The sequence below is a fragment of the Diaporthe amygdali genome (genome assembly GCF_026229845.1).
Source record: "Diaporthe amygdali strain CAA958 chromosome Unknown NODE_9_length_1275696_cov_64_842800, whole genome shotgun sequence".
NCBI classification, from domain to species: Eukaryota; Fungi; Ascomycota; class Sordariomycetes; order Diaporthales; family Diaporthaceae; genus Diaporthe; species Diaporthe amygdali.
Window position 1 is genome coordinate 334771 of NW_026517029.1, and position 23704 is coordinate 358474.

The 23704-nt window shown below is 46.8% G+C and overlaps 5 protein-coding genes across 5 annotated transcripts; 3 read left to right on the forward strand and 2 right to left on the reverse strand.

The window, feature by feature from the left end:
• Positions 1-1147: 1147 nt before the first annotated feature.
• Positions 1148-3403, forward strand: J7T55_012910 (elastinolytic metalloproteinase mep; the record flags this gene model as incomplete). Its single annotated transcript, XM_053141546.1, has 5 exons — positions 1148-1510; positions 1581-2020; positions 2072-2331; positions 2436-3153; positions 3217-3403. The coding sequence occupies 5 exons, from the start codon at positions 1148-1150 to the stop codon at positions 3401-3403; spliced, it is 1968 nt and encodes a 655-aa protein (XP_052995257.1).
• A 1987-nt stretch (positions 3404-5390) lies between these two features.
• On the reverse strand, positions 5391-9620 carry J7T55_012911 (ABC transporter; the record flags this gene model as incomplete). The annotated part of the gene is made up of 7 exons (XM_053141547.1): positions 5391-6004; positions 6076-6273; positions 6383-7204; positions 7259-8177; positions 8233-8512; positions 8582-8660; positions 8780-9620. The coding sequence occupies 7 exons, from the start codon at positions 9618-9620 to the stop codon at positions 5391-5393; spliced, it is 3753 nt and encodes a 1250-aa protein (XP_052995258.1).
• Positions 9621-10095: 475 nt separating this feature from the next.
• J7T55_012912 (uncharacterized protein) lies at positions 10096-13356 on the forward strand (the record flags this gene model as incomplete). Its single annotated transcript, XM_053141548.1, has 10 exons — positions 10096-10123; positions 10247-10401; positions 10541-10548; positions 10658-10705; positions 10860-11380; positions 11527-11777; positions 11836-12048; positions 12184-12408; positions 12556-12806; positions 12858-13356. The coding sequence occupies 10 exons, from the start codon at positions 10096-10098 to the stop codon at positions 13354-13356; spliced, it is 2199 nt and encodes a 732-aa protein (XP_052995259.1).
• Positions 13357-15158: 1802 nt separating this feature from the next.
• On the forward strand, positions 15159-16855 carry J7T55_012913 (isoeugenol monooxygenase; the record flags this gene model as incomplete). The annotated part of the gene is made up of 2 exons (XM_053141549.1): positions 15159-15728; positions 15785-16855. 2 exons carry the CDS (start codon positions 15159-15161, stop codon positions 16853-16855), a joined length of 1641 nt encoding a protein of 546 aa, XP_052995260.1.
• Positions 16856-18229: 1374 nt separating this feature from the next.
• On the reverse strand, positions 18230-20061 carry J7T55_012914 (terpene synthase; the record flags this gene model as incomplete). The annotated part of the gene is made up of 9 exons (XM_053141550.1): positions 18230-18379; positions 18486-18519; positions 18610-18624; positions 18676-18902; positions 18972-19005; positions 19061-19150; positions 19215-19371; positions 19444-19775; positions 19838-20061. 9 exons carry the CDS (start codon positions 20059-20061, stop codon positions 18230-18232), a joined length of 1263 nt encoding a protein of 420 aa, XP_052995261.1.
• Between the last annotated feature and the right edge of the window lie 3643 nt (positions 20062-23704).

A 23704-nucleotide genomic window follows, 5' to 3' on the forward strand; every position in this document is an offset into this window, starting at 1 on the left:
GATTTTTTCCTCGTTCAGACATTTTGTCCCTCAAATCAGTCTCTGTATTGAATGACGTGAGTATAAGAGGCACAGTAAAGGACGCAAAGAAATTGTCATTAAGGGGCCAAGTTGGGTGTCATATGAAGTGACAAACACCTCAGGTACTTAAGCAAGCGCAATCCTTCTCTGGCAATGGTCCACGCGCGCATATTTAGATCGAAGGGCGTTGAAAGAAGGTGTGAATAAGCTTTGGAGACCTTCTACAAGGGGACTGGATCGGCGGCCGGGAAGCCAACGTGAGCGAGTGCACCTGCGCGCCCCGGATATGAGATGCCCATTGTCGACACATGCATTATCTAGCTACTACACCACCAAGACGTTGGTATGTCTGTACATTCGTAGATAAGTGGGCCACTCCAGCGGCCCTATCACGATATCTTGGTGCCGGATTGCTACGTTGCCTGCAATCTCCACTGCTGACCGTTTTGACTTACCCAATCGGGCAGGTTCTCGGTTCTCGCTGCGCGGTCGGGGATGGTAGGTGGTGCCAGACCGAGGCAATACGAGCAGGATGGATCCTTCGACGCGAAGAGACCATATTAAGGGACTGTGGCGCTGTATGCTTCGCAGACGCTCTGATGCATCCCTTCATGCCATTCTCGAATTCTTCCATTGCATAGCTTTTTTTGCAACGAGAATTGGCACACCGCACTATCTATCTATGTCCTAAAGGGGTCGCAGGTCTTGGGACAGCCCATTGACCAACCTGATTGGGGCCGGCTGCACCCAGGGGCGCTGCAGTAGTATTCGCCAAGCTTTTGCTGTGCATCGAGTCATATCAGAGGCTCGCACCGGACCTCAAATTACTACATCTTGGCGGTCCAAGTGACTGCCTCATTCAGCTACTCTGAACCACTCACCTCCAAGTTGGCTGCTATGTGCCGGATGCCAAGGTAATAGTATGCGGAATTGCTGTGAGCGGCAACGGGCTCACCTCTAAATGGAAGTTGGATATGGCCCTTGGAACAGGACGTTGGAGCCCCAGGCTGTCCAGATGTTGGTTGGCCAACAACAACGAATTCTTATAAGAAGTGATGCTCCTCCCACGATGCGCTAGAATAGGAATGATGTGTCGGCAGCATCCTCAACGTAGTCCTCGTTCGCTATGCAGTCACTCGTTCTCTTAGGCCTTTTGGGCAGCTCCGCCCTCGCTCATCCTGCTGTCCAAAGCAGCAACAAGAAGACATGGAAGCCATCGTTATCGAAGAGATTGGTTGATCTCAACCAATACCGCCTGGCTACCACTGCTACATACACCAATGCGACTGAGACAATTTCCAGCCCGGACACGAAGCTGATCAAGCGTGACGACTATGTCGCTACCGCCACTGCCCTTGTCAAGACAGTTTCTCCCAATGTCGAGTTCAGAGTCTATGACAGCTACATCGGCACAAACGGCATAGGTCATGTCTACTTCCGGCAAACTATCTTCGGTCTTGATGTTGACAACACGGACTTCAACGTGAATGTCAGTGCAAATCCTCCTCGAAAAAATAATCACAGGGTGGCCCTTCGAATTTTCACTGACAATCTCATAGATCGCCAAGGATGGCTCCGTTTTTTCCCACGGTAACAGCTTCTACACTGGAGCTTTGCCAGAGAGCAGCCCCTTGAAGAAGCGTGATTTCAAGGACCCAGTAGCTGCTCTCAGCGCCGCAAACTCCATCCTGCAGCTTGATGTCAAGACTGAAGGCGCCACCGCTGAGGCAAAAGACGGTGTTGAGACTTACAACATTGCTGGCACATCGGGAGCTCAGTCCGACCCCGAGGCACGTCTTCTGTACTTCGTCAAGGATGACGGTACCCTGGCGTTGACATGGAGAGTCGAGACTGATATCTCGAGTGATTGGCTGTTGTCGTACGTCGATGCTGTGACGACCGAGAAGGTCTACGGCGTGGTCAACTATGTTGCTCAAGCTCACAGCCATGAGAAACTGGTTCCTAAGCAGGCCGATATTAGCGCCACCTACCTGGTTTAGTAAGAATTTCTCACTCACTGCTTCTCAATTCTATGTTAACCTTCTGGTAGTCCATGGGGTGTGAATGACCCTGACGAGGGCGGCCGCGTGGTTGTCACCAACCCCTGGGACCTCAAAGACTCGCCCTTGACCTGGCACAATGATGGTTCCAAGACTTATGACACAACCTGGGGAAACAACGCTGCCGCTCAAGCAAACCCTACAGGTGCGACGTGTGATACCTGTTATACGGATGATTATCGCCCCGAGTCAGCTACCTTCGACTTCGAGTATGATTACTCACCATCCATGACCGATCCTACCAGCTACTGTATGTATCCCCCCAGTATTCTCACACTGCCGCACCTCCTTCTTCGGGCCGTCTTCTCGAGCGTGTCGTTCTGGGCTCAGTTAGAGTTTGCTAACACACTACAGATAATGCATCGATCACCCAGCTGTTCTACACAGTGAACACCTACCACGATCTCCTCTACGAGCTCGGTTTCACTGAAGCGACGTATAATTTCCAGGCCGACAATGAAGGCAAGGGCGGCAAGGGCAGCGACTTTGCCATTGTCAATGCTCAGGATGGTGCTGGCACAAACAACGCAGACTTCAGCACACCTGCTGACGGCAAGCCCGGACGGATGCGCATGTACTTGTGGACCGAGAGTGACCCAGTGCGTGACTGCACCTTTGAGGCCGGTGTTGTCATCCACGAGTATACTCACGGCGTGTCCAACCGCCTGACTGGCGGAGGCACTAATACCAGGTGTCTTACCGGTGTCGAGTCAGGTGGTATGGGCGAGGGCTGGGGTGACTTCATGGCGACCGCCATCCGATTAAAGGAAGGCGACACAAGGGCCACCGACTACTCCATGGGTGCGTGGGTTTACAATAACCCCGCTGGAATCAGAGCCTACCTGTTCAGCACCAACATGAACACCAACCCTTACACTTACGCGAGTGTGAATGGCAAGACCGAGGTCCACAGCGTCGGAACCATCTGGACCACAATCCTTTACGAGGTTCTGTGGAACCTCATTGACAAGCACGGCAGCAACCCGGCTGCTAAGCCGACTTTTGATAGCGCTGGTGTGCCCACCGATGGACGCTACCTCGCTATGAAGCTTGTCATTGATGGCATGTCTCTGTAAGTTGCTCCACTACTCGAGGACACGCATCTCCTGGATCAAAAGCTAATCTCATCTCAAAGGCAACCTTGCAACCCAACCTTTGTCTCGGCCCGTGACGCCATTATTGACGCGGACTTGGCCCTGACTGGCGGTGCTAACGCCTGCGAGCTCTGGACCGGATTTGCCAAGCGAGGTCTCGGCCAAGGGGCTGTGTACAACTCTTCAAAGCGAACCGAGAGCTTCGTAGTCCCCACTGGCGTTTGCTAGAGTATTATAAACGGCTGGATTAGTTGGATAAACAGCGGGTATCATTGAAATCCCATCCAGCCTGCCCATCTGATTATTTTAAAAACCTCGAAACGGGGGTAATTCATGTCCATAGCTCCCTGGTAGAACATGTACATAGATCTGTGCAACACTCTGCGCTGCCACAATTTGGTAACTTACTTCCTGCAATCTGTGTCTTAATTTCGATTCGCACATGTTCGGTGACATGAATGAAGAAGAAAGTACTTGCAAGCAGTGAAAGCGAGTATGCCATCAATGATAATCCGTGCTAAAGACAGTATGTTCATGATTTGGGAGATGCCTTTGCCTTTTTCAAGTTACTTGAAGCTAGTCTGGTGCTCATTATGATAAGATCAATAGACACCGCAAAAATCAAATAGAACCCATTGGGCATGGAGCTTTCGAGCACGCGGTCCACGCCGTGAGATTCTTGACGCGAGATTTGTAAGCACATGTGGGGCCTTGCCTCTCGGAATAAATAAGAAGGATGGGCTGGATCAGACATGTAAGCAATGCTATTGCTTCCTGCATTGCGTCTTATCTGCCTAGCGACTGCTCGGTATTATCTCTGCGCGACGCACTACCGAGAATCACTTACCGAGGCATTGATCAAATGGCTGTCAAAAGTAAAGTCAACTACGACCTCGAAGTCTTGGACCGTCCAGGAATTACAGAGTCAATACAAGATATAGCCGTGCTGCGATCCCAGCTCTGCCAATTGGGACGCTTATGTTTCAACCCACTTCCGAACTACCAAGTCTTCAAAGAACCCTCGAATACATCTTTCGACGATAAGATAATAGTGCTGGCGAAACAGAACGACGAGATAATCGCTTTTCTATCGGCTGTGGTTCTCAAAATTCCTGACTGGAAAGACCCCTTTGTACATACTGGCTTGACCGTCATTCACCCCAGTCATAGGAAGTCTGGCATTATTCATAGCCTTTTTGCGGCTTTCTTTCTTCACCTATTCTCTTTATATCCTGACGGGCTGTGGCTCAGCACATTATCTAGAATCATCACATCTCTCGGACACATCGCCACATACACAAGCAATGTCTTCCCCTCGCCGCAGTGGAACCAAGAACACCCCACGGCACAGCCTTCAGATATTCATCTGCGGATCGCCAGTGAGATCAATTCTAAGCACCGCCAAGAGATGCTTATCGCCCCAGAAGCGAACTTTGATGAGAAAGCCTTCGTATTTCGTGTAAAGAAGCCCAGATTGACCGTTAGTTCGCATGTCGATGACAAAACTATCTCAAGACAAGATCATCGCAATCTGGCCTTGACGCAATTTTACAGAGATTTACTAGAATCTCCAGGAGATGAGGTGCTCCAAGTCTCTTACTTCGATCCTGCCTTCACCTTTCAGAAAGGGGTAAATGTATTGGCAAAGGCAAGTATAACAATGTCCCCTTTCACAAGACAATTATGACCTGACATATCTAGCTTTGAATTTGGTGAATTCCATCTTCGTATAGAGGTATTTCGGAAGGTCTGAGGCTCCAGCATATATCCACAGATGAAATATCAAACATTACCCTAGCCCGCACCTGAGAATTCACCTTATACCAGATATCAAAAAATCAAAAAGAAAAAAGGAAAGCGAAAAAGAAACCATCCCCAGAACTATATGATGAATCTGTACTGCATTACTCAAGACCCTCAACTATAAAGATACGTAAGGAATTCACGTGTAAGCTACTCAAGAACAATTCAACTATCTCAGCTTTATTATTGACGAGTGAATTATATTAAGTACGCATTTAATCTTTGCAGTGTTGCCTATCTAATTATTTCCTTGGTGAAGAGGAGATTGCGAAGCATCGCCCAGTGTATCTTTTATATAAACCTAAGGACGCCCTAAAGATCAATGCCCATCTACCTTCCGTCTACTTTCAATGAACTCTCCATCTCTCTATTGAACGCCCCGCTGGCACAAGAAATGAAATGCCTATAAAATCTATCTGTCCAAGCTTTGCGCCTCGCACATCTTTTTGTACATCTTTCCCAGACTCAAGAGCTCATCATGCGTGCCCTTTTCAACTATCTTGCCGTCATAAAACACGCAGATCACATCTGCATCTCTGATCGTACTGAGACGATGAGCTACCGCAATAGTGATTCGGTCTCGCGCCGCCGAGGCCTCAGCTAAAGCTTTCTGAACCATCTTTTCGGACTCGGTGTCAAGTGCCGACGTCGCTTCGTCGAGAAGGATCACGTTAGGGTCCCGGATGAGCGCTCGAGCTATCGCAAGGCGCTGGCGTTGTCCTCCCGAAAGCTGGGAACCGCTAGCACCGCATGGAGTATTCAGACCTTCTGGTAGGGATATCACAAAGTCCCAGGCGTTTGCTGCGCGCAAGGCTGTCTCTACCATCTCATCACTGGGTAGTGCCTCGTTCTCGCCATGTTGCTCATAGCCGAGCTGGACGTTCTCCCGAATTGTACCTTGGTAAAGCGTTGGCTCCTGCTGCACAAGAGCAATGTTTTTGCGATACAGACGTGGATTGAGGGTGGTCAGTGTCTCCGAGTCTACGTTAATGGTGCCAGCTGTTGCATCATAATATCTCTCAAGCACTAGAAGAACAGATTTTAGGACAACGTACATATGCTTTGTGAATATGAAGACATGAATCAGAATTACTTACGAGCTATCATGGTACTTTTTCCGCAGCCAGAAGCACCAACAAAGGCAACAAATTGTCCCCGTTTAATCTTAATGTCGATTCCTCGAAGGACCTGATGCCCGGATCTCAGGGGATAGGAAAATTTGACTCTATCAAAGTCAATATTTTCAATATCTCGAGCCGGTCCGTGCTGGGCGTTTTCTGGTGTTTCCACAATCGCTGGTTGTAAGCGAGTAAGCCAGAAGTAATAATTGGCCGCGCTTGCTCCCTTGGTAATACCTATCGTTTGATTAGATAGTATACGTCTTTGCGGACCCAAGAAACTTACTGGTTGTATATGCAAACATCTGAGACGCATTCTGCCCAGCAAAGAAGACACCCATAAATGATACAAAGAACTGATAGAAGGTCACCTCGCCCTCAGAGACCAGTTTGCAGCCGTACCAGAATCCCAGCGCCAGTATGAAGTACTCAATTGACTGTGTGAATGAAAACCAGAACATCATGTGAAACAGGGGAAGCATCGATTGGTGAATAGCGTGATCGAGTTCGTCAGTGTATCGTCTCAGCACCGAGTGCTCAATCGCCAAGCTTGAGACCGTTCGAATAGCCGTGACAGCCTCTGAGGCAACTGAGGCACTATGTGAAAATCGTTTCGAGTTTCCATCATCCATCTTGGTCTCGAGGCGGATTCGAGTGTAGCCGGCAACAAGTAACGGCGGAATGCCAGCAAAGACGCCGACAAGGCCAAGCTTCCACGACACGACAATAGCGAGGATACTGGAAGCGGTGACGCTGATCATGGTGATGAGTATGAGTGAGATATTGAAACCCATGAGTTCGAGGATAGCCTGAGTATAAGAATCGAGGCGGCCGGTGAGGGCGCCCACAGTATTCTCGGCTCTGTCAAAAAATTGAACGTCTTGGCGCAGCATTGAGTCCAGCATGCTCTTTCTGAACTTTTGGTTCATTGTTTGGGCAACAATGTTAGTTATCCAACCCAAGGAGAAATATACAACCAAGCAACCGAGGCCGAGAACGAAGAACATGAGAGCTAAAAAGTTCCCGCGTCGACGCATTTCGTCTAAAGGCAGCTGGAAGATGTCCATGACACCGCCTAGCAGCACTGCCTGTCCCGGGAACACGCCGCCTGTAGAATAATTAATAATCAAAGGAGCTTGCTTTGGGAAGATATTTGACCTACTTGCTGCAACACAGAGCAAGGCCACCGCCGCGTATGCTCTATTGAGCTCCGGCGTCATCCGTACCATGTTTATTACTGTGACGAACAGGCCGTACTGTTTAAAATTTTCGTAGTTGTCACGCTCGCTGAGGCGTTGTAGATGCAAACGGTCTGCTGTTGCGTACCGCGTGAGAGAGCGAGTCAGCTCAATCTCGGTCTGTTCTTGCTCCTTCCTCCCTTCTTCCTCTTCATCAGAGGTTGAGCTCGTGTCCGAAACGTCGGCGTTTGAAGTTGAAGTTAGAGTCTGGGCCTGGACGAGGCGCGCGTATGCGCCGTTGGCAGCCAGGAGCGAGCTGTGAGTGCCTTGTTCGATGATCCGCCCCTTTGCCATAACCACGATATTGTCGGCTTCTCTGATAGTGGCGAGCTTGTGTGCAATAACAATAGTAGTCCTGTCTTTAGAGACATTATCTAATGCCTTTTGAACTATACCCTCAGCGTGCGGGTCCAAAGCGCTCGTAGCTTCGTCAAGTAGCAGAACCTTGGGCTCAGAGATGATGCTTCGCGCGATTGCTAGTCTTTGTTTCTGTCCACCACTCAGCAAGCCACCTCGCTCACCGATGCGGGTATTGTAGCCTTCGGGTAGCTTGGAGATGAAGTCGTGGGCGAAGGCGAAGTCGGCAGCTTGCTCGACCCTTTGCTGTTGCTCTTCAACAGGTGCGTGTTCCCAGGGAGTTCCGACCAAGCCATTCGCAATATTTTCAAAGACAGTACCGTTGAAGAGGACTGGCTCTTGCTGAACAAGGCGGACATTGGTCCGGAGCCAGTTGAGATTGAGGGTTTCGATTGGTTTACCGTCTAGATCGATGGACCCCGAGCGAGGCAGGTACCATCTCTCGAGTAAACCTATAATGGTTGACTTCCCCGATCCGCTGGCTCCCTATGCCACAAATCAGTAATTGTATCGTTATGTGCGACCAAGCTCAATTACCTACCACAAGTGCAGTAACTTTCCCGGCCGGGACGTGCAAGGAAAAGTCCTCCAGGACAGTAACTCCTGGTCTCGTAGGGTATTCAAAGCCGATACCTTTTATGTCAATAACTCCTTCTGTCTTATTGGGCCGTTCACCGCCTTCGTTGAAAGGATTTATTTGAGATGTTCGGTCGATAAGAGTGAAGAGCTGTGCGGCGGCGGACCCAGCTCGCTGAAAGGAGACCGTGTAGGGCGCAATTATTGTGACGTTAAGAGTCGCAATGATGACAGAGAGGAGGACCCTGGTATAGTACGTCAGCTATCCGAGTTCCGTATTCTGCTTAGTTTCTTCCGCGTCATAGCAGACTCACGTAAACACGGTCCCTAAAGAGTCGACTTCTCCGATAGAGAACATTTTGACGCCTTGACAGAAGGCGAGGCCCATCCCCGCTGAGTGCCCATTAGTAGTGGCTCACGGAGAGTGTTGCAGGGGCAATCCGAACCATATATAACGAAATATTCGATAGAGAACAACGCTCCGTAGAGAGGAGATTTCTTGTCACCAAGACTTCTCGCATGCGCGACAAACGTTGCATATCGGGCCACTAGTCTTTCTCGAAGCCCGAAGGCCTGAACAGTTCTCGTTGTAGACAGAACGCTCTCTGCGTACGCGCCTGCCTTGCCATAGACATCCAACATCTGGGTTTCTATCTTGGCCTCGATCGAAGCGACAATGCCCATGAGGATTATAAGAGTCGGTGCAACGCAGAGGAGTATCAGCGTCAACTTCCATTGACTGACAAAGGCTATAATGAAAGCAGTTACAAAAGTTGACGCTGACTGGAAGGTCAAAGCCAATTTCTCGGCAATTCCAGACTGTATCAAGTTGCCGTTGGAAGTCGCCTGCATAGAGATCGAACCTGCAGTGCCTCTATCGTAGAAAGCAACCTCTTGGCTGAGTGCTGACTTCAGATATCGTCGTCGGATGTTGCGGACAATATGGTAGGCACAGTAATTTGAGAGCGTCGTGTATGCGTAAGTCAGGACCAGGCGAGCAATCCCGATGTACAAGAAGTACAAGCAGTAGGTCGTGACATTTTTCATGAACTGTTGCTTTGTGATTTCTCCTGCGACGTAGTCGTTCAAAATGCCAACGAATTCGCCCAGTACAAGATTGACAAGAGCCAGACCCGCTCCGGAGCCGAGGGCGGCAACGAAAGCCAATGCCCCTAGGAAGACATGTCTAGGTTCAGCATAAGTGAATATTCGAATATATGCTGCACCAGCTTTCACCGTAAGCTCCTGGCCGTCCGTGAGTGCCTCAGATTGACCTGCAGACCCCGTTGACGGCTTTGGTTCTATGATCCGGGCATGCTTCTCATCTGGGGTTGGTGAAGGTTCGGCTGTCATTATTGAACAGTGAGCAAGGGAATCTTGCAAGTGATAGCCCCACGCGAAGGGGGGGGGGGGGGGAAGTGAAGGTCACAATGCCAGTACTGTACTGGGTAACATATGTAGTATGGGTTGATCAGAAGTGAATGACAACGAGACAAAGTCCACCTGGTGTCGAATATCTGCAGGGTCTTTGAATTGCATGTGGAGCATGATGCTCCCGTCCGTATTATATCTAAGATGTGCTGCCACAATTGCCAAGCTTCCCTTTCCATCGCGCCCCTGGTCGTCGTCACCCACAAAGTCGTGGCTGTGAGCCCAGTGTGGATGTTTCTGGGAGCCCTCGGCCTCCGAGCACATGGCCCCTGCGACTAGTCGCCCGTGGCGCTGACTAACCGATCGGGCTCGGAGCTCGCACCCCTCGGCCTGCGAGCTCGCCCGGCCGGAGTTGTTGCCCGGTCTTCTTCTGAGTCTCTTCTCTGCCACATGCCACATGCACACTTCCCTTAGGAAGCTTGCACGTATGTCCCGTTTCTAGATCGAGCCGAATGACCCTGGTTGCATCGGTGTGGATTCACCTGCATGTTGAGCCAACAGTGGGACGGCCCTATTTCGACGAGCACTGACGAGATTGGAAGAGCCAGAGTCAGAGCCTCCTCGCTGCTGGCGACAAGATAGCCCCGAGGCTTCAATGGGTGCGGACGACGATTTCGATGGCGATGCCGACATGCAGGGCGCCGTTGCACATAGGAATTCGGCTGCTGAAGATCCCGGGCCGGAGCCCAAGAACCGGCGTGCGGTAGGTATTCAATTAACTACCCGCCTGTGTACCCTGATACAAATCCTTTCCGCCAGCGCCCACTTAATAGTGATATTGCCCATGCATACATTCCATCTGAAAGCATGGCCTCACAGCTAACATTTGTTTCTACACACAGTGTGAACCGTGCCGCTCGCGCAAGGTACTTCTTCACTAAGCTATCTATTCATCCACGGCTACACATGAAGCCCTCCTGACATCTGGGCTGACACAAGTGCGTGTGACACTTTTGTAGGTTGGGTGTGACCGAGGCCAGCCATGCTCCACCTGTGTTCGCTCTCGCGTAAATTGTACCTACGCAGCTTCCCAGAGCAAGCGTCCGAAACGACAGCGAATTCTTATATCCCCACAATAGTGAGTCTGGTCGAGCGTAGCAGTACATCCAAATACGCCCAAAAACTCCCACCTGGCTCTCGCTGACGTCTTATACGGTGCAGTGAAAGAAAAATCGATCGCATCGAAGAGAGGCTTTCAAGCTTGGTCGGCTTACTCGAAAACCTGAAAGTAGACTCGCCGTCCCAGGGCATCGACAGCAAGACCAACATCCCGTTACGACAGATTCCTGAGCAAACCATCCAGAACACGCCCAGCAACTCTGCGCCTACCCCGGCTTCCATACCAGCTTCTAACTCGAGCTATACTTGTCTCTTAGCACCGTCTACGACGCATACCGACACCTCCGATCCAACTTTTGTCGGAGAATCGTCTATGGCGGCACAATATGACTTTGCTAACAATTTCTTGGAGCAGGCTCTTCGTGCTGGGCCCCTCCAGGACTTTAGACTCGAAATGGACGAGACACTGGGTGCTCTGCGCGCCCTTGTTCGCGCTCGAAAATCCCACACTGATGCCCGGGAGGTCACCTTTCCGCACGCGAGAGCCCCCTTGCCCACCCAGCCCTATGAGCGCACATTGCCCAACGCATCTCTAGCCATGGCCAGTCTGAGGATTGCAAAAGGTTAGTAGACACTTCGTGAGACAATCAGGACAGTCTGCATAATTCAAGGTCTGTTGCCAGCCTGGCTAATTCGACCGTCATCCCAGACCACCCCCGTGTAGGCTTTTTATGGCTATGCAACGTCATGTCGATCCATAGTTTCACAGAGCATGCTCTCAGAGTCTTGTTCTCGTCCGAATACTCCGAAGCAGACTACATCATTGTGAACATCGGGTTGTATTGGCTTTTCAGTATTCTCAGCATTGCAACCACCGATGACGACCTTGGCAGCCATGTTCGGCGGGATGACTTGCTCAAGGAGACCCGTCTCTGCCGTGAGAACTTGGAAACGAGTCTCTCCATATTACCTTTCCATTTCCCTGGAGATCCAGATCACATAGAAGCTCTTATCATGGCAGTAAGTCATTAAGCTTTCAGCCTGGTATTGTCTCCCTGCTAACGAGAAATCTGTGCAGTCTTTTTATGCCATTGATAACTCTAAGCCATCTCTGGCTTGGTCATTCTGCTCCGCCTCATCCCAGAGATGTCTGAGTCTGGGTCTCCATCGAGAGGATGTGACTGATAATCCCCAGTCTCGAAATCGAAAGAAGTGGCTTTTTTGGACCACCTATGTGATCGATAAGGCCCTTTCGCTTCGCCTCGGTCGCCCTACAAATTTACCTGACTTTGTGAGAATTCTTAGACGTCATCACTTCAATGAATGAGTATATATATATATATATATATACTTAATTCCAAGGCATCTATTTTGACTACCAGGCGGGTAGGCTTTGATAGAGTTGCTAACGTATTCTTGTTAACAGGATATCACTGTATCACCTCCAGATCCTGGCTCGGGTCCAGAACCGTATTCGTCCGGGGATATAAGTTTCATAACATGGATCCGTGTTGCACGGATACAAGGACGCGCTTATGAGGAATTATATAGCCCCGAGGCTTTGGCACAGTCGGATCAGGTTCGACGTTCTCGGGTTAAAATGATGGCAGATGAAGTTCTGGCCATTATGCAGCGGTCAGAAAAAATGGACGTGAGTCTTTCTAGATTTCAGCTGCCCGGAGTGAAACTGCTACGCTGAGTGATATCGAGCGATACGGCCAGTCCTCACCGATCCACCTCGATCTCCTGCTACAAAACGAACATCTTAAGTTGTAAAACTCACAATTCTTGGAAGCAGTCTAGTACTAACCCAGAATGGGCTGTCACCCTTGATACCGATACATACCAACTCGTGGCCCTGATGGATCAAGTCCAAAATCGGTCTCTATTGACTCTACTCTACCGTGCGATCCCATCTCCGACCGGTTCCGCCTCGACATTTACAGCAGAGTGCGTTGATGCGGCACGTTCGGCTCTTCAGAAACATGAAGAGTGTATGGAACGTCTAAAGCCCTACGATGCCCAATTCAAGACACTCTATTTGCATTGGTAAGTCTGCCAGTGTGAGACACTAGTCCCGCACACTAAACACATGACTAGGACGATTCATTACAATCCTTTCAATCCATTCATTGTTATCTTCTGTCATGTTATCGAGACGAGCGATTTGAGCGATCTTGATCGACTTCACGATTGTGTCGCCTCTCTCGAGCCTGCGTCAAAAACTTCTGAGTCAACCGCTCGACTTCACCGGTTATTTCATGTGTTGTACAACGTGGCGCTTAAGTATGTCGAGGTCAAACAGAATCAAGAGCAGGCATCTGTCGGCCGTGAATTCGATGCTTACCTAAACGCCTTGGGATTCAACCCTGGGGGAGCTATGGACATCATGAGACAGGGCGGCGAAGGTTCTGAAGGCTCTGGTCTGCCGCCGGCCGGTCTTGCTCTCAATATGCAAGACTACCCAGGACTCGAGGGGGTTCCGATACCCAGTCAAGATCTACCTGCCCAGGGCATGCTGCAGCAGGGGATGCTGCTGGGAGGCTGGTTCCACAGCAACCAGCAGATGATGGGCCTGTTGGAAGAGGATACCCTCTGAGAAACCCCGATTTCATCGAGAAGTTCATATTTCTCACGATCTCGTGAGCACCTAGAAGGCCACTATGCTCTTAAGGATCTGACTACGCCGTGTCACGGCGTAAAAGTTCTTTTCGGACTTCGTTCGTGTGTTTGGGTGCTCTGCGACTTGCGCGTCTCGCCAAGCCCCGCGCCTCGTTCATTTGGAATGTCTTGGCTACGCTCCTCGAGTTCTCGTACTCCAGAGAACAAACGTCAGTCAACGCATGGTGACCACACCAGCTTTGCTTCGGCCATCCGCATACGCTACCGCTTTTTCGCCGAGGTCCTCGAAGTGGATTTCTTGTAATGCATCAGCACTCCAGCATCTGTACGCATTTCAGAGCGCGTTTTCAAACCGAAAGCCAACTACTTAGAATCCTGGACCGCCACGACTCAAATAACTCGTCAAATTGTATCATGGGGCACAACTGTGGTAGCAGTGCTGAAAGACTAGAATCCTGGCTAGAATGATGATGAAACCCTGTACTATTTAGGTTCGAGTTGAGACCATAAGCTACGCGATATGCATCCCATTTCTAAACTGCAAGCACTCTCGGTTCCTCTCTAGATCAGTCTCATGGGACATAAGACTGACTCCTCAGAAATGAGCCTTCTCGAGATTGAGGACTCCCGATAGGCAGCTAACTTTGGGCAAAATGGATGTTTGATGCATATTAGTTTTGCTCAACCTTCAAACTTCTCTATGTGGGACTCAGCAGCTAATTCACGTGCCCTCAATTTGTGCTGAGCTCGTAAGGAAATCACTAGGTGGACACCGCAGCATGCTGGGCGAAGTGCTCAGATGTGTCTTTGGCAGGTCTGCTCTTTCTGCCCGTGCCCCTTGAGACTACTACTCATCTCATCATTCTCCACCAATCGCGATCGATAATGAACATTCAAAAGTTTTGCAATCATAAAAATGGCCTCCGTATGACCTCCAGACGATTTGCAGACGATCACAAAACTCAGCGAATGCAACCACAATCCTCGGGGTAGTTCTTTTCGGATTCTCGGCTTGGTTTCGAAGGCCATTTAGCGCCCGAGCAGGACAGGCACAAAGTTAACACGGCGGATGATTGCGGCCCCTCAAAACAAACACATAGATCAAAAAGTACATAAAAGTTAGACCGCAGTCCAGGTGTCTGACAAAGTCTCATGACAGCTCAACTCCAACGCAACTGCCGGCCGCCAAGCTCAACAGCCAAGATGATGACCAGAAAGACCTCGACATCCCCATTAAAAAATTACAAGAGAAAATAGACTCAAGCTGGTACTTACCAATCAAGAGATACCTGATTATTCCGTTAGTCCGATGCCGACAACACTGCAAGATTGCGCGTCCACAGAGACTGACAACCGCTGTACCCCGTAGTGTTCTTTGCCTCATGTGAGCATTCGACTGTGGGTTCAGAATAAGGTTTGCCTCCCGCGCGCTCCTTTTGCCCAGAAGCCCCACGAGACAAGCTTCCCCTGAGTCGCCCATGAACAGGCTGGGGATTGTGGAGGCCACAATTAATGCCGAGGAAGGATTCTCCAACTAAGTCAGTGCCATTCGCAGCAGTATGTGTGCGTGACTGCGACTACCTATGTAAAGCGAGCGTCGCAGCTTGCGGGGAAATACCACTACTGGCGGAAACACCGGGGGTCAATGCTCACAATGATGATGCCCATAGCTGCTTATAAAAATGAGCTCGCTATCTGGACTCATCATGGGACTAATTGGTGCGTCGCAGACAGGAAGTCGAACGTACAATACAGCCAGAGCATAGATTATACGAAATTATGGCGCCCAGCCGTATCGGCCCGCAGAACGAAGCCGCACCTGATTACAAGAATGGTGCAAGCCTCAAGTCCAAATGGCCAGCCGCGGAAGACTTATACGGGTCTAACCAGCCTTGTCGAATTCAAGGCGAGGTGGCGGACCTTGTTGTCCTGGGCGACATACCGCCGGAGATTGACGGCACGTTCTACCGAGTGACAGTCGACCCATTTATGCCTCCTCACCCCGGCAATGTGCCCATTGATGGGGATGGCAACATCACCGCCCTTCGCTTCAAGGACGGAAAGGTTGACTTGAAACTCCGTTATGTCGAAACCGAGCGTTTCCAAATCGAACGTAACGCTGGAAAGGCCATGTTCGGGCTGTACCGCAACCCCTTCTCACACCATCCCTGCGTGCGTGCCGCGGTGGACTCGACAGCCAACACTAACCTGGTGCTGTGGGCAAACAAATTCATGGCTCTAAAGGAAGGAGGACTGCCGTATCAGGTTGACCCGCACACCCTTGATACTATTACATATGATCCTTTTGGGGACCAAGGAATCAAAGCGAAGACTTTCACCGCACATCCGGTAATGTCATACATCGCTCAGCCTTGTTTTGAAGCATGAACTAATCAGCTGAGCAGAAAATCGACCCGTTCAGCGAGGAGCTGGTGGTCCATGGATATGAGGCCAAAGGTCTCGCGACCACGGACATTGTAGTCTATGCTCTGGACAAGGACGGCAAAAAGAAGGATGAACAATGGATCAAGAGTCCTTGGTGTGGCCCAATACACGACTGCGCCATCACCCCTAACTGGCTGATTCTTGTCCAGTGGCCATTTGAGGCAAATGTCGAAAGAATGAAAAAGGGTGGGCACCACTGGGCCTGGAGCTATGACTTGCCCGCAACCTTTATTGTGGTGCCCCGGCGCAAGAGCACCAAGCTCCCAGACGGATGGAAAGAGGGCGAGTATAGAGTCTATCACGATCGAAATGTCATGCTCATCCACACGGCTGGTGCTTGGGAGGGAGACGACGGAAATACTCTCTTTGTGGAAACGACCAGAGTACATGACAACGGCTTCCCTTTTTTCCCTCCCGATGATGGGAGAATGCCTGCACCTGATGCAAAGGCAGACTTTGTGCGCTTCAAATTGGACCTGAGCCAGCCCACGGGCAGCAAGCTCACCACCGAGCCCGAAGTGATACTAGACATCCCAGCTGAGTTCCCTCGCATTGACGAGCGCTTCCTTTCCAAGCCGTACGATGTCTCTTGGATCAATGTTATGACCCCAGCTGAGCATCGCGACGCTGTTCCTCCAGGGGATGAGCACCTTGTCTGGGGCGGACTGGATGGAGTGGCCATGCATCGCTACTCTACTGGCGAGACCCAAATCTACTGGGCTGGCTACGATGGGATCTGTCAAGAACCCATTTTCATTTCTCGTTCAGACGAGGCCGAGGAAGGTGACGGTTGGGTCATGTGTATGGTGGAGAGAAGAGTCGCAAATCTGTGCGAGGTGATCCTTTTAGACACGAGAGACTTTTCCAAACCCAAGGCCGTCATCAAGATTCCATTCCATGTAAAGAGTCAGGTACATGGAAATTGGATTGATCAGAGGAGACTCAAAGAGAGGCGGAGCCTGGTGAAGGAGGGAGTAGCTGTCAAAATCAGCAAGAGGGGCGCGCTGGAGAGTTGGGATATCACTGCGTAGTGGCTCCCATATCCTCGACATCGTGTACGCAGTTTCGTTGACTTGGGGACCTTGGAATGAACGCAATTCGAGACTTGGTCGTATTCTCGTCATGAGCTCCTTATTCAGAATGTGTCCTCGAGTGTGTCCAGTAGGGAAGTACACAATCTGAATTTCAAATCCGCCCATCCTTCAGGGTTTATATTTGATGGCTACCATTGGTAAGTGATTACATGTCACGGTTTCGTCTTACCCTATATGAAAACACACTTTGTGTCTGTACCAACCCCCTGCTTGCACCCGCAGCTGATTTGGGCAAAGCCAGACTCATTGGAATCAGTCAGTCGTAGTACCAGCCTCCAAGGAATCCAGAATCCATGGGACCTTCAGATGACACGACAAATTTGATCTCACAGTACCACGAGAGAATTAACATCAATCAGTACATGCTTAATGATTCAAGACAAAGGGCAAGCTATGACGACAATATCAACATATCCATGCGGAGGACTAATAAGCATGATTGAAAATCGAGCTTTAAGTCCTGAACAGAGGAAAGAAAACCTGAGTTCAGATGTTAGAGGGAACTGATAAGACTAAACGGCTGTCTAATTTCTATTATCATAGTTAACTTTATAAAGCACCTGCAAAACTTTTCCGCACATATACATACATTTTCGCCATTTATTCTAAAGCTAATTCTATCAAAAATTATAATACCTAGACCGTAGCCCATTCGTCAGAAGAAAGAACACCCAAACCTTTATCTGACAAAACATATGCGCCAGCCCGGAGTCGAACCGGGGGCCCATCGATGGCAACGATGGATTTTACCGCTAAACCACTGGCGCATTTATCGATACAATCGTCCAAATCTTTGATATTATATACTCTGATTATTAAAGAGGAGTACACCATTGATACATTTAATGAATATTCAATTTTTAATTCACAAATATCAGTCTAATATCTTACTTTTATTAAGAAAAGAAATGCTATAGTATATAACAAATTAAAATTAAAATACTATAATATAACACAAGAATAAACTGGTAATACACTTAATAAATACTCAATTCTTATAATTATAAATATATATATTTAATATCTTATATAAGAATGTTTCAATATACATTTATTGTATTATTTAAGAATAAAGTACTGCGCTTTTGATTGAGGAGACTGCGCCTTGACCACTGCACTATAGCCACAGGCAGTTTCCTAACAAAAGGTCAGAATTCCAGAACGCCTTCTGGAATACAGTGCAGTCTTATACGGCTGTGCCGTCACAATTGATGCTAAATGTTCAGTTTTCAATTATATATACTCAGTAGCCCTTGGAAGCATGACCCAAATCAGCAAGACCTGGCCGATGTTCTTCTGAATAGTGACCACTCACAGCGTGATTGGGCTTGGTTTGATCGACAATGCAAAGACTTCATGCGCATGTGAAGGTCGTGCGAATGTAATGCTCAGTCTTTCATTCCACTCGAACAAGCGTATTGAATCACTTTCTCTCTGGCGGATAATCATTTGCTCTCTGCTCTACTGGTCAATTTTGGTAGTTCTGTGTTGCCACTTATCCCTGGAGCCTCTTACGAAGCAGCCTTCCAAGGTCCACAGGTGTCTATCTAAGTATATACATTCATACATGCCCGCGGGCATGAGCTACTTCAGCCATCGCGCTGCAGTTCTCGTTTGAATGAAACAAGCACGTGCATCACAATACGATATCGAGGGTTCCGTCAGTCTGCAGATATTTTCGGACACCGTACCTCATTGCCTTGATACTGCTATTGTCAGTAAATAGCACAGTCGACAGGGCGGTCTTGGTGACCTACGAGTACTCCAGGGTGCCAGTGTCCATTATCCGAATACCGTCGATGAATGTCATCACATCCTGACTCAGCTGTGCGTCGCCGGCCGTCATCGCATGGAGCTTCGCAGCAGCTCGATCAAGGCGGTCTCTAGATGCGTGCATCTCATCGATGAGATGGGGGATGACTCTATCCAGTGTCTGGCCGGACTTGTACAGGACAGGCACAAGGTTTACGACGCAGTCCGTGGCCTAATGCTGTGTCAGTAACCGAGTTATCAGGTTCCAAGACCAGAGCCTCACTAGAGGCCTAGGACTCACAATTTCCTTCTTGAGTGATAGAATGTCGTTGATTCTGGAAATCTCGATTAGTTCGTTGCACATAAAACTTTGCAGATGTGGGATTATACATGATGATGATAAAATTACACTCCTCCACGATTTCAGCCATCTCTGGTGATTCCATGACCCATTCTGGCAGCGTCGTCTTTTGGGTGATCCTGGAGAGGTGTACGTCGTCAGCTTCATTAAGACTACTCGCGAAAACACACATGACAAGCATACTCAAGCAGAAGTGTGAACATTCGCACGCCAGTGACCCCGTAACGGATATTCATGTACTCGTCGTAGCTGGGGATCCGACCAGCCAGGCGCTCTGCCTGCTCGAGTTTGTTGTGGGCAACGAAGTGTTCGATCTTGGAGAACATTCGGCAGCGTTGCTCTGCGGATTAGGACGGTCAGTACTACGAGTCTGCGGGCGATGACCACCCAATGCAGTTGTCCATGTACGTACCTTGGCCGAAATTCTGGCAGAACCTCTCCGCAAATTCCTTGAACAGCAGACAGATGTCATCAGGACAGTAGGGCTCCTGATCTTGTGCGGACAGCTGAAGGTGGTATTTGAAATAGGCGAGGGACTCATTCCGCCAGATCTCAGCATCCTCAAAACTCGAGGCCAGCGTGTGTTCGTTTGTGTCAATTGTGTCGTCCCAAACAAACAGGGCTACGGTGAACAACATGGCAGTGTACAGGTCCTCCCAGTCAGCATACGGCCACCAAAGCACAGAGAAAAGAGCGAAGTCACTCTTCTTGAACTTCCTGCATCGCTCAGGGTCAGGAACGCCGCTGAAGAGGAAGTTGATAGGTTAGTTAGGCTCAGCTAGAGGGATAAGAGACAGCAACGGTACATTTCAAGAAGTCGATTGCACTCAATCTGGAGCCGTTCGTAGTGCGGATTCCTTGCTCCCGATGGCCAGTTGCAGAAGCTGTTGGTCATATCAACATGGATCTTCTGGCCCCGAAGCTCGTCTGCAAGTGCTGTGTTGGGGTCCAGCGGCTGGGATAACTTCTCGTTATGAAGTTGTTCCGTAGGGCGTAAGACATGCCGAAGGAAAGAGAAGGCGACACCCATGATGAAGGATGCTGTATGAAGAAGGGCAAACGAGCGTCTGAATGGTATGCGGGTTTAGAGACTTCTTGATGTCGTGCCACTCCGGGGAGGTTTGGGGCTTTAAATAGATTTCAAGGCCACAGGTATATTCAATCGAGGTATGGCACTGTCAGTCACGGCTGTCAGACTTGCATCAGACTTGCAGTGAATTTCCAGCCACCGGTGAAGTCCATTGCAGCTTTGAGATTTGTCACTTCTCAACCAGCTTCACTTGTTGCTTGTTTGAATATTTGTTTCGACCAGTGATGGGTCCATTATTCACCACTAATCCCCATGAGTGCAGTAAGTTTGTCTGTTCTTTTGTTGCTGCTCTGGATTTATATTAGCCCAATCACACTTGTAACATGCGAATTGTTATATTTAAGCACTCTATGAATTCACTGACCCTACTCCATCCCACATCTCCAGCCAGGTATATTTTATTAGATACACAATAATTTGGAAACGTTCCCAGGCTGCCGGAAGCAAGGTACTGTTTTATAGACACGTGGTGGACCAGCGAGAAGCAATTGTTCCTTAGGTACTAATAGCGGGTCCGGCAGACTAAAAGTTCTGCGGTAACAGATCTTGGGGAGGCATTCCGCCGGCTGCACATCGTTAGGCCCCCGAGAGCTGGGAGCGCATTCCGGAAGCCGCAAAAGCAACTTGAATTGAATCACATCGATGGATCTCGTTTGAGTGCGGATCTTGTCCTTATCGGGCAACTACAAAACGTGATCCCAAGCGCCTGGGAACACGATCGATCTTGCATCCCTCGACCCACCTACATCTGACCGGTAAAGTGTACATCATCAAGTCCAGGGGGTGGGAGTGCATTGTTCGAGTTGCACAACATCGGCCTGTCGCGTGGGATGCTGCTGGCGAACGCAGACTCGGAGCCTGGCTGAACATTCGGCTATGGTCTCGGGCACCTGCAGTTAATCGCACCTGAAGTTCACCCAATGTCAGCGCGTTCTGACAACCAGGATCCTGGCTCGCCGGCCGGCGCAGACCGTGAATACTTGTGGCTTAACGGGTTCGGGGAACCACGATAATTCGGGCGGGCTCGAAACGGCTCTTTTTCTCACAAAGGGGACGAACCCGCAGGAACCGGCATTACATCGTCTAAGCGAGGAGAAGGAATGGACAACCTAATCCTTCTATTTCGTCAGAAGTTCCGGACCGGTCACTGCATCATGCGGACTTGTGGCCGCTATCAGCCGCGCGCCTCGGACCTCGGATCTAATGTCGCAACACAATTTTCCGGGAACTTTCGTGCAACGATCCGGCCTGTACTTGCACTGGAAAAATGAATACTAGCAACATTGACTTCATCCCTTGACAATAGAACCCGCGAACGTGTGCTGAAACTTGGGACAAATAAGTGATGAATCATCCTTGAAACTGTTCAAAGAAAAAGAAAAAAAGAAAAAGTCCTGGTATTCACCTTGCAAAAGTTTGGACTCGACCCCTTGCACAGGTCACTACCGTAGTCCTCCATGACTTGGTCACGTCATGACAAGGGCATGCTCATGCTGATGGGCAGGGGACTAGTCGGATCGCCGGATGCTTCTTCAGCTACTGCATAGTACTGTCACAAATGACGACCCACATTAGATCACTGCATGTACGACAAGGACTGCACATGCTTTCATCTGTGCTGAATGGGCAAGTACATCCCATAGGCTACAACAACCCCATCTAATAGGAATAATGCACCCGCTGTATAAATCGTAGTGTTAGCATTTATAGCAAGCTGATTAGTCTGTTAGGCCTATAGCTATAAATAGGCCTTAAAGGGATGCAGCCTTCAGCTGCTTCCTATAACTAAGCAAGCAACCCACACCTAAATAAACACCAATATCCCCAAACATACATTATATTTAAATACATAACCCAGCTAATACTAATTAGTAGTTATAAAGGTAATTATAGATAGTTAGGTATAAGAAAAGACAGTTTACTGCTTTAGAACTTACGTACTATCTATATATATTCTCTGTAAAGCAGCTATACTAATATTTATTTATATTTATAAACTTATATTTATTATAAATATTTTCTATAAATATTAATAAATTATTATATAACTAAAAAAACTTAAATATAGTAAGTATACTTTTTAATTTAATTATCTTAAGTATTTATTATATTTTAAACTAAATATTAACTTTTATTAAGCCTTAAACTCCTTATTTATTTTTATTAATAAGCAAATTTATTGTATTTTAGTAATACTATAGTATATAAAAAAAAAGCTATTATTTATATATATTTACTATATACCTAGTAAATAACTTTATATTATAAATATAACAGGAATAAAATTAGGGGAGTACTATTAGTTCCCTAAAAGTGCAGATAAACCTTATAGGCTAGTAGGGTAGGCTTAGAAAGATTTATTATATAATAGAAATAAGTTATATAATAAAGTAAAAGAATAATTAAAATAATTAAAGTAATGCTTTATTTTAGATAATTTAAATAATTTAATACTTTTACTATTTTAAATAAGTAATGTTTTAAATAAGCTACTAAAAGTAATATTTTTATTATTTTAGCTAAAAAGATAAATTATATAAATTATATTTATTATTAGTAAATAGTATTAGTTTAAAATAGCTTTTTAATAGTTAATTTAAATATTTATCTAAAATAGCTATAAAGCTTTTAATTTACTATTATTATATATTACTTAAAATATTATTATTTTAAATGTTCTTTAAATATAAACCTGTTTATTAAGTTTATTAGTTAAAAATTAGCTATAATTATTATATTTTAACTATTTTTATTTAAATATTTTATATAAACTTTAAATAATAACTTATATAGTTATTACTTTTACTTTAATATATTTTTTAGCTATATTTAAAAAAACCTTTAATAAAAGCTAAATAATGATAACTTTAAACTTTTATAAGCCTAATACTTTAAAATAATTAAAAAAATTAAAAAACTTTATACTTATATTTAGAAATAAATTAGTTAAAATAATAAAATAGAAAAACTTAAAGCTAAAATTAAAATACTTTAAAATACTACTAATATTATTAATATTCTAATTAAATCTAAAGAATTTATTAAGCTTATTAACCTAACCCCTTATAATAATTCCCTAAAATAGTTATAAGCTTACCTTATTTAAGTTAAAGCTTATTAGTGCTTTTATAGCCTTAACAATTAATCTAATAAAAAATAAGTTATATATATAGCCTCCTTTTTAAAAAAATAAGCTTTAATATAATTTAAACTTTATCTTATAAACTTTTTTAAAAAAGATAAGTTTAAATAATATAAATAAAAAACTTAAAATATTTTTAATAACTTTAAAAACTATAAGCTTACTTTTAAGTTACTTTTTTAAAACCTAAATAAAGAATAGTAAGTAAAAAGGGAATTTATAAAACTATATTAAAAGGGATTTATTATAACTTATATTATAAAATTCTGTTAAATTTATACTAAAGTTAACTATACTAATATTATAAAAATTGTTATATTTTATAATAAATTAAAAAATAAAATAAAAAATAAACTATTTAAATTAAATTAACTAAATAATTTTATTTAATATATAAAATTAGTTATTTAAATTAATAACTAAATTTATAAGTATAAATTT